Source organism: Neolamprologus multifasciatus, chromosome 18 (assembly GCF_963576455.1).
Source record: "Neolamprologus multifasciatus chromosome 18, fNeoMul1.2, whole genome shotgun sequence".
In the NCBI taxonomy this organism is placed as follows: Eukaryota; Metazoa; Chordata; class Actinopteri; order Cichliformes; family Cichlidae; genus Neolamprologus; species Neolamprologus multifasciatus.
The window spans coordinates 23,165,952-23,176,013 of NC_140456.1; the positions used below are offsets into that span (position 1 = coordinate 23,165,952).

General features: G+C 41.0%; 1 protein-coding gene across 1 annotated transcript in view; it reads right to left on the reverse strand.

Annotated features, from left to right (window-relative positions):
- LOC146497938 (segment polarity protein dishevelled homolog DVL-3-like) overlaps positions 1-10,007 on the reverse strand; it is a 13,077-nt gene extending 3,070 nt beyond the window's left edge. Inside the window, exons 1-12 of the mRNA XM_085141256.1 lie at positions 9,799-10,007; positions 8,284-8,353; positions 6,195-6,310; positions 5,521-5,633; positions 5,190-5,325; positions 3,131-3,221; positions 2,935-3,004; positions 2,689-2,828; positions 1,903-1,979; positions 1,755-1,822; positions 1,495-1,644; positions 172-303 (exon numbers count right to left, since the gene is read on the reverse strand). Coding sequence (XP_084997382.1) covers positions 172-303; positions 1,495-1,644; positions 1,755-1,822; positions 1,903-1,979; positions 2,689-2,828; positions 2,935-3,004; positions 3,131-3,221; positions 5,190-5,325; positions 5,521-5,633; positions 6,195-6,310; positions 8,284-8,353; positions 9,799-9,959 — 1,324 coding nt within the window. The 5' untranslated portion in view covers positions 9,960-10,007. The remainder of the gene's footprint in view (positions 1-171; positions 304-1,494; positions 1,645-1,754; positions 1,823-1,902; positions 1,980-2,688; positions 2,829-2,934; positions 3,005-3,130; positions 3,222-5,189; positions 5,326-5,520; positions 5,634-6,194; positions 6,311-8,283; positions 8,354-9,798) is intronic.
- Between the last annotated feature and the right edge of the window lie 55 nt (positions 10,008-10,062).

Genomic DNA, 10,062 nt, shown 5'->3' on the forward strand with positions numbered 1-10,062 from the left:
GTAAAAAAAAACAACAAAAAACAACTGAATTAATTGAAGCAGTATTTAGGTATTGCTTTGGCATCAGTGAAACACTCAATCTAAAAGCTGAGAAGATCTGTGTATGTGTGCGTGAATACTAGTGGGAGTAATTTTTAAAAAGCCCAGTCAAGCTCGCTTTGACAGACGTACCAATAAAGGCATTAGCGATGGTTATCTTGAGCCACATCCTGTCTCGCACCTCCAGACCTGACTCTGGGCAGGCCATCGCCTTAGCAACCGTTGCCATGTCACTGTGGATCGAGAGGTGGAAGTCATCGAATCCTAGGAAAGATGACATGAGCAAGTTAACATGTGGGTGGTGTTAAATCTTTTAAATCAGAAATTGAAACATTTTGTTTGTAGGACAAAGAGGTCCGGCTCCATCAAGAATAAAACTGTTGAGCCACATTGTGTTTTGTTTCCAAAACATTTAAAATTAAAGAACTACTGAGTGCTGTTTTCTGGGGTTAAAGAAAAAAAAAATGTTGGCCTGTTTTGGAATTTGCCTCAAATAATATTTGGTTTCCTGCGGTCTCGGCTGTTATTTGACCCCGTTCTGTTCTAATCGTGAATCAAGACTGGATCTTTGTTTGAAGTGGACTGCAACTGCCTTGGATTTGATAAATCCCCCAGATGAGCCAGACCACAGTGAATTACATGTCCTCCCTAGAACACTAATGTATCTTACATATAATCTCACTGAGTTTCAGTCCATTCTCAGACAAGCTATTATGACTAAGCATCACAGTGTCCCTTCTCATCTGCCTCCATTTCAATAGGCTTTTCATTTCTTCTTTAAAAAAAGAAAAAAAAAATCCCTTCACAATACATTGTGGAAAAGATAAAGGGCATTCATATTTTCTATTAAGTGAATTATAGACATGTAACTAATAGGTAAAAGGCAAGTTAAACAATGTTTCAAGAGAAAAGGAAATTTTTCTCCCATCGCAAAACTTCCAAAGATTAAAGGAGACACGAAAGTTGTGAGTTATGGTTCTATTTGGATATGAGTTATCGAGCAGATGGTAGCTGAGGCTGAACACAGCAAAAGCTGGAACAGATAATAGTCACAGGAATGTAGTGAGAGGGAAGGGCCGCACTTAACACTGAGACTTACTAACAGAGGTTTAGTGGTCACAGGGAGGGAGAGCTGAATGCTCCAAGCGGTATGACAAACCTGGAGTTATTTTCTTCCTCAAATGCTCAAATTTATTTATTTTTAACAAGCAGGCTATAAAGAGGTACCAGGAAACAAAGGAGAAAACTAAAAAAAAAAAGGGGAACAAAAGAGTAAAAAGAGGTACATTAAAAACTCAAAAGGTGGTACAGTTTAAATGTGAAGACCATGTGGTGACAAAAAGAAAATGAACTAAAAACTGTGACTAAGAGTTAATGGAGGATGAAAGTTGCTTCGGATAAAACTGCACTGATGACAAGCTCAAACAGGCAGCTTCGGGGGGTGATGTGCCTCACGTTCAGTCTCAGGGATCGAGCTGCTGATTGAGGAGCTGGTGGAGGTGACTGTGCTCATGGAAGGGCTCATGCCATATGGAGGGTACACCCCAGTCATGGCTGCCGTGTGAGACACCCATGCAGCGGGGTCGATAGGCCGGATTGGCTCACCTGTTAAAGAGAGGGAAGGCAGCTGAAATTAATGAGGTTATTACAAAATCTTTCAAGCAAAAAATAAAAAATGTGTCACTGCGTATAGTTATTGCAGAACAACCACTCACTCCTGGGCAGAGCAAAGCAGCTCCGAGGGTTTGGGTCCCAGCACTTTGCAACTGTCAGAGTAATGGGGCTGGTAAAAAAGACACAGACAGTTAATTATTGGTCTTTTTGCACTCCTGTGTTATAGATGCTGCTTTTGCATTCGCTTACCCCGGCTTGTGCACTATGTCTCTTAGTACTCGAACAGCATCATCATTGCTCATGTTCTCGAAGTTTATATCGTTAACCTAGATCAATAAAAACAGAAAAATATCCCAATGAGATGCCAAGTTAGAACTAATGTGGAACTAATACTTTAAAGGAAGAGCTCAGATAGTTCAAAGGCAAAGAGATTGAGCTGGTTTGGACATGTGAAGTGAGGCAGTGGGTATATTTAGAGCAGGATGCTGAAGACAGAGCCGCCGTGGATGTAAGAGAGGAAATGCAGGTGGATGGGATCACAAAAGAGGATACAGTGGACAGGAAGGAATTCTTCAGTGTGCTTGAAAGATATATAAAGAGAGATAAAGCAATATAGCATTAAGTAGCCCCAGAACTACATTTTTTTCCTATAAACAGAAATATAAAAATTTCACAGCCCCACAGCGATTCCAGTTCTACTGCAGAAAGACATCAATATGGGGTCCCAAATAAGCAATTTTCCTGGAAAGTATTTTTTTACAGTATGATAAGATTGGATTAAAAGAGAATGTGTATAAGAAGAGTAAAAGCACTAAGAATGATGTCAAGCGATGACATTACAGCCAACTGCATCTGTGACACATGCACAAGAACAGAAACCCTTGACATCATTCATTTCAGTAAAAGTGCTGGTCTCAGTTACAACGTGTACATCCACTCGCACTATGCTTGTCTAAATTCCAGATATTCAACTGTAAACTGTTTTCATTTTGTGTGCATCAGTCTCCTACTTAAGACACAAACACAGACACACACCTGCAGCAGCATATCCCCAGGCTCTATGCGTCCATCTGCAGCCACAGCTCCTCCCTTCATGATGGAGCCGATGTAGATTCCTCCATCACCTCTCTCATTACTCTGACCCACAATACTGATGCCCAAGAAGTTGTACTTTTCTGTGGGGTGAGGAGGAACAGAGTATATTCAAAGAAATTAAGTATTATTTACTTCATATGCTCGCTGAACAAACATCTAACTCCTGTGTGTGTGCAAATCACCTACCCATGTTGAGAGTCACAGTGATGATGTTCAGCGACATGGTGGAGTCTGTGATGCTGCTGAATGACGAAGACTGAAGAATGAAATAAGGACAAGAATTATGAGGAATGCAAAAAAAATACATTAAGAGCAGAAACATGAAAGAATTTTAGGTAACCTTGGTTGATTTATTGTCCTTTACATCTGAGAGTGTTCTCACCCTGTCCATATTGGAAGCCTTGGGTTTCCTTCGCCGGCGTCGATGTCGTCTCATTAGACGTGAAGAGCTCTGCTCAGTGGAGCTACTAAACCTGAAGAGGAGGGGGAAAAAAAACATGATTTAAAATGAAATAAATAATAACTAAATAACAGATACAGATCAAATTGTCTCATGGGAGTCTTTGAAAGTAGCCACAATCTAATCTTTGAAGTTTCTGGATATAAACTTTCCCCTTATAAGCAAATATCTCTATTTTTTTTTTTTTTTTACATACTAATCTTCACCAGTGTACCAATATTTAGTTATAATATTGCTGCAACAATTGAGACTCTGATGTCCATCTGTTTATGACCACAGTGTACCCATTTCCAACAGGAAAGTGTGCTCATGCCACAAACCTTAAATCATCTCAAACTGGTTTCTTGAACATGGTCATGGGTTCAATGTACTTAAATGATCTCAACAGTCACCAAATCTCAATCCAACAGAGCCCCTTTGGGATGCGGTGGAATGGAAGATTCCTATCATGCACAGTCGACAAATCTGCAGCATCTGTGTCATGCAACATCAGCCACTATTGCTGAGGAATGTTTCCAGCACTGTGCTGTGCCACAAAAAAATAAAGGTAGTTCTAAAGGTAAGCAAGAGGCCAAATGGGTAGTAGCAAGGTATACCTAACAAAGTGGCCAACAAGTGTATGTGCTTCAGACACAAAGAATACTTCCAATTGAAATACATTACTTACAGTCAAGCTGCCTCACAGAAATTTGTTTCTATGAACATGAATAAACAGATAGCTTCATCGTGACCATTTCAAGTTTGTTACCAGGGCTAAAATACTCCAGTCTACAGTAAGAATAAATAACCCACTGCTGTTTAATTGTACCATATAAATTTAGTAATCAAACGCTAACCATACTACTACCTACTTAAAAGAAAGGCATTTGCAAAACTGCTGAAGCCTCACTGATCCATATGTACTGGTCTTGTCCCAATATTGTCCACTTCTGGACAGAGGTTTTCCATACCCTGTCCAGGATTCTCAGTGTGACGCTGGCCCCTGACCCCCTTCTTGCTTTGTTTGGCAGTAGTGGGAATGAGATGCCTCTACCGGCCTCTAAAAGACAGGCGCTATCATTCTGTTCCCTGTTGGCCAGGAGGGCAATTCTACTGAGGTGGCGGGGACGCTGCACCTCCCACTAACAAACAGTGGTTATATGACCTCATGTCTAAAACTGGAAAGAATAAGACACTCCAAAACTCTACTAGGAAATTTCAAAGCATGTGCGGTTCTTTCCTTGATGCATTTCAAAATCTATAAGAATTTTTCAGGCGCATTCACTTTAGTCTGTGTGCAATGCAACTCCCTCATGTCAGGTGAACAGGTCTAGGGCAGTGACCTGGGCGGGAATGAATGGGATTATTTTGCAGGGACTATGTTATCTGGGGGACATATTTTATTTATTTATTTATTTTTTTTAAAAGTTCTTTATTTTACCTTTTTTTTTTTTTTTACCTTAAGTGTATGGGCTAATTGCCCCAAATGTACAAATCATCTGTAATCCTTCTATTCTCAGAACCTTTGTTTACATGCATAAAGGAAAAACTCTTAATAAAAAGACATTGTTTAAAAAGAAGCCATTTGAAAGCCAGAAGGAAAACAGTTTCACAAGTCAGAATGAACTTTAAGTATAAGACAGCATCGAACTACATTTGAAGGTTACAACATAATCAACAAAGCAAAACAAAAAAATTCTTTCTGCGTCAGAACCCCCCTAAATACGTAAGAGGTTTTTAATCCAGCTCTTTTGAAGCGGATTAAATGGGAAAAACATCCCGTCAGATGCCTAAAGACTGAGACCAGCAGAGTCTCTGCAGTGGGCTGCAAGGATTACCGCTGGAGCAGAACCCTGAGGTTACCACAAAAACCAGCACACAATTAGACAGCACTAATCTTTGCCATAAACCATCAACTATAACTCCACATGCATTCCTGAAGCCAAATGCATTTCTTCTTTTTGCAACAAACCAGCTCAACAGCTATTAAAACACATCTGACCTGCTGGTTGCATCATCATCATCTGAATCAAAGCAGGAAGTGGACTCCAGCTCGCTGCTCATGAAGGACGAGCAGCTGTCGTACTCGGCGCCTCCGCGTCCCATACCCCGCGATGAGTACCCGTTCTGCCGCCCACCTGCAGCAGGTTTTTAAATGAAAAACTTAAGCTAGAAAAATAAAACAATCAAAGGATACTGCATGTCTAAAGTCAATCACACTACACTTACTTTTTACCAACAAGATAACTGTTATTCATAAGTTGTGAAATACATGGAAACAACACTGATACGTGCAATGAAAAACAAGAATATGCAGCAAGTTTCTTTCTGACCATGGTCATTAGTGTGCTTCCGTCGCGGCCTCTCCCTCTCTCTCCTCTGAGACACCATGGAGCCGGTCTCTGTGTCATTGTCCAGGCTGTCCCGACCACTTGCTGCTTTCCCACTTCAGACAAGAGAGCGAGTGTTAAAGAGAGACAGAGTTACAAAACATCACGATCAGGGCATTTGAGCTTATTCAGCAGCCACTAAAACTAATGTTTATTTTAAAAGAGCTTTATAAGAATCAAATTGCTGGCTACTCTGGTTCACTGTGGTTAAGAGAGCGATCTGTACCTGAATATTTGGAAAGAATTGCAGATGTTGTGTTGATGGATTTTCAGTGTGGTGATAAAAAGAGTCACTTTACTTGCAGACATAGCATATTTCTTTAGATATAAATATTTAAAAAAACAAAACAAAAAAACAACAACTAGTAACCAGGGGCTAAATGACTGCAAGAATTAAGCTAAATTTTCTTTCCTCCAGGGCAGTCACAAGATATCACACTTTTTTGATTTAATTTGCTCTTTCCTGTTACTGTTCTTATTAGGCAACACAGAAGAACTCATTCAAGACACTCAAAAACACACAGACGCACACTAAGCACGATATCTTTCATTCTCATTCACAGTAAAACAAAATATAAAGTATCAAAGTTCACAAAGTCCCGTTTGAGTTCACTGACTGGTAGGAAGGGGGTCTCGAGTCTCCAATGCCCCCAGTCCTCTCCAGAGGTGGTGTCGGCTCTAAACTATCCGCCACCGAGCCTGCGTCCGTGTGCGCACCGTCTCCGGAGACCAACTGTCAACAGACAAAGAGTTGGGTCATTCAGGGGGATGAGTATCTCTCAGAGAGAAGAATTTACAGAAAGACAGAACGATTGAGCAGCAGACCTTCATTCACATCCACATTCAAAGGCTATACACGGTGTGTCATGTTTTACTCTAACTTCCTAAATGTATGACACAAACATTTCAAAATCTCCTGCAGAAAGGGACTAGAGTCTCTTGCTAAAATTCAGACTAAATCTGCCTCCTACTAGTTTCCTACTGAGAGAGCAAAGCTCTACAAAAGCGGCTGCGAATTCAGCGAGTTGAAAAAGAAAGAGCCCAAGCCAAGACTTGTGGTTTGTGTACCTGACAGTGTTGCCTAAGTTACCAAATTGTAGGGGAAAAAATGGTCTCCAACAGACCAGAACTAATGTTTTCTCAGAAATTAAATTACCGGTATGCTTTTATTTCCACTTTTACCACATGCTAGTGTTTGTTAGCTTGAGACAACAAAACAATATAACTTAAATCCTGCTGTGGTTTTTGTGGAATCTTGGAAGTCATCCATATCAGAAATGAAGCATGTATTTGCATGCAACAACAAGTTTCAAGTTTGAAACTGTAGCCATCAATAGCAACCTGTGATGCTGAAAAAGTTCAGATTCAGCAGCTGCTGACCTCAATCTTAAGGATCCAATGTAAAAAAATATATTTAAAAAAAGAAATCAGGTTCAATTTTATTGTATGCACAGCCATTATGCACTTGAGAAATCTCTTTCGTTCAGTGCATGTTTATTAGAAATCAAGCTGTGACATCATCTAAACTAAATTAAATTACAGCAACAAAGTGAGTGTGAAGATGTTGGAAAGATAAATATGTTGTGCTGAAACAGGGCATCAGTATATCAAATCAAATCACCTGTACTGTCATAATAATTCAGCTATATTACTATGTGGCAAGATAGCTCAAATTAAAGTCTTCTGCTCTTAATCACAATCACAAGAGTCTACTTTGGTGTGCACTAAAGGGAGCTACAGAACAGGAGATACAGGGTGCTGGCTTGTTGTGATGAAATGATGTGCAGCCAGCCAGGCCTCTGGACCCCAGAGAATAATCAATCAGCTCACTGAAACAGCAGACGAACAGCGGAGACAAACAAATGGACATACTCTAACAGAAATAACATTTGCCTGTACGTGGAACATTGCAACAACCCTCAAGAGATTTGGAGCAAAATGCACACAAAGGGGAACTGGCTTTTAAACACAGTAAACTAAACCTCCACGCAGTCTAATGAAAACGACCACAACAAAGAGACGCATTAGGACGAGCACGCTGGAATATACGCTCCAGAATGGAGCAATAACGCCATGTTGATGATGCTCGAATAATTAAAACCACACTGTAGAAATTAAGCGAGTGCTTTAGCCTTTCACATCACGACACAGAGCAGTCTTTATCTCTGCTTTATTCTCTCCTCCCTGTGAGATTCAATCTTCTTGTTAGATGACCTGCAGTGAGGCCCTTTGTTATGGAGTATTTTCCGGCTATCCTGTGATTTCACTTGCTCTTAATCCAATTTCAATGTCGAGAAGAGAGGAAGGGAGGCCGTGCACGAGCGCCAGATGTCTCGAGTGTTGTGGAGACAGGAGTATTATTGCTTAGAGGCTTTAAATAAGAAATTGCATGCAAGTACATGTATGTGCTACATGTGCCAATTAACCTGTGTGCTTAAAAAAATTGATATTTTACAGTGAAAAAGACAAGGTTTAGGAAAAGAAGTGTATGTATACTGCTCTGAGGATCGTTATGTGATGATGATATTATCACACAGATGTGCAGTGCCTCCCCCTACGCTTGAGCATGACTGGGGTAAGTGCCCAACAGATGGGACTCATTGTTACACATTCATGTACGCCACTTAACCACACAAGTTATCGCACACAAGCAAACAGCAAAAAATAAATAAATACATTTTATTGCAGCATGTATTTTGGACCTACCCATGACACCACACGTCCATTGAAGCAGGGCAGCTTAGCATTGTCATCAGATATTTCTTCCTTTACCACCCTGTAAAGAGAACAAGGCTTTGTTTCAGTCAAACATTACCAACACAAAAGCACTCCCTGGGCAATAAAACATGAGGGTGCATTTAGAGGAAGTGGAGCTGGACAATATATTCCACCAAGCAGGACAGACACTGACAACTGGGGACAGTTGTACACATTAAGAATCAATGACAATGTTCAATATAACCAAATGTTTGAGACTACTGGCACACACACAGAAAACTAGTCAAAAGATGGCTCACTTGTCCATTTCATATATAGAAGTAAGCCTTAATGCGTTACAGACTGGTGCAAATACATTAACAAAAGGCATGTGTAAATGTAACCATGTGAATTTCGTGCAAACCCTCCCATTCATTCAGTCCTGCTTGCAAGGATCAGATGGCAGGCAGATCTTAACAACACCTTGTTACACAATGAAGAGGACAAATAAGGCATGTATTTAACAAGCACCTCAGAGTATTTGAGATGTCAAGATTAGCCGGGTCTTTGACAGGGAGAACACTGATGGTCAGTGAGGCTTTCCTGGTAAAGATCACAGGCTCCAAACCAGTCTAACAAGTTCCTAAAACACTAGACTTTAAGGCTTCAACAGTTAATTTAGTGCATGCACCTCCACTCTTGAAACAACACAAATAGCTGCGGATCCTTTCAAAACTCGTCCTTTCTATCTAGGTTGTTGCCCCACCCTTGTTTGAGTTTAGCCAGAAAAACTTTGGCAACCTGGCTCGAGTTTTCAAAAAAAAAACAACAACAACAAAAAAGTACATTTCTCCCTTTTATTTAACTCTGAAGAAGGTAAAGTGTGGAGGACCATAAAACGTCTACTTTTCTGGCCATGTTTTAACACAAAGGGACACGCTCATAAAGCTGCCAGAGTGATGAACAGGGCATTCCTGTGTCCAACTTTGCATTCCTTAGGCTAATAGACAACAACAGCAGGGGCCTTCTGGTCTCACTCACTCACCAAGTGTCCGGTTAGATCCATTCATTAGCCTGCTAGCATAAGCGTTTCATACATTAGGCAGCAACTGACAGCTGTAACGTCAGTAACTAGTTAGTAACAGTATGAATTGCTCCTTGTTTCGTTTAGTCTTCAATAAGTTTAAATGCGATTAAAGGCTTTCTCTTAGTGTTCGTGAAACTAGAAATGACCAAACTTGGTAAGACAGTACAGCATAAGCTAAGCACGAGCAATGTAAACAAACGGGGTCGGGACGCTGAACAGATCTGCTAACGATGCGACCTGGACGCTAGCAGCTAACAAAGGAACGGCAAAGCAAACGGCTAGCTGATGACTGAAAGACAGGTAACCTTAGAAGTGATGACAAGCCAGCTCCACGAGGTAACAAATATGTTACAGTTAATCTGACTGGACTGAGGTTAAGCAGACTCGGGTTGCTATGCTGATTCCACGTTAAACACAATGAACCTTTTAACAGTTACCCAAAGTCATCGTCCATAGATTTGAAGAAGAATTTGTAATTTGGTTTCTTGAGGACATTTTTGAAGTCTGCCAGCGTGACTTTGTCCGCCGGCACCGACAGTTTCACCAGATATGGTGTCTCCTGGTCGTCGAGGTGGTAGATAATTTTGGTCTCCCCCATCTCGGACTGCGGCTAAGGCAAGGCAGACTGGTTGCATCAAGCCAAGGGCCTGGCAGGCTCCCTCTCGGGCCCCGACTCCCCGTGGCGCTGGCGGCTGCGGCTT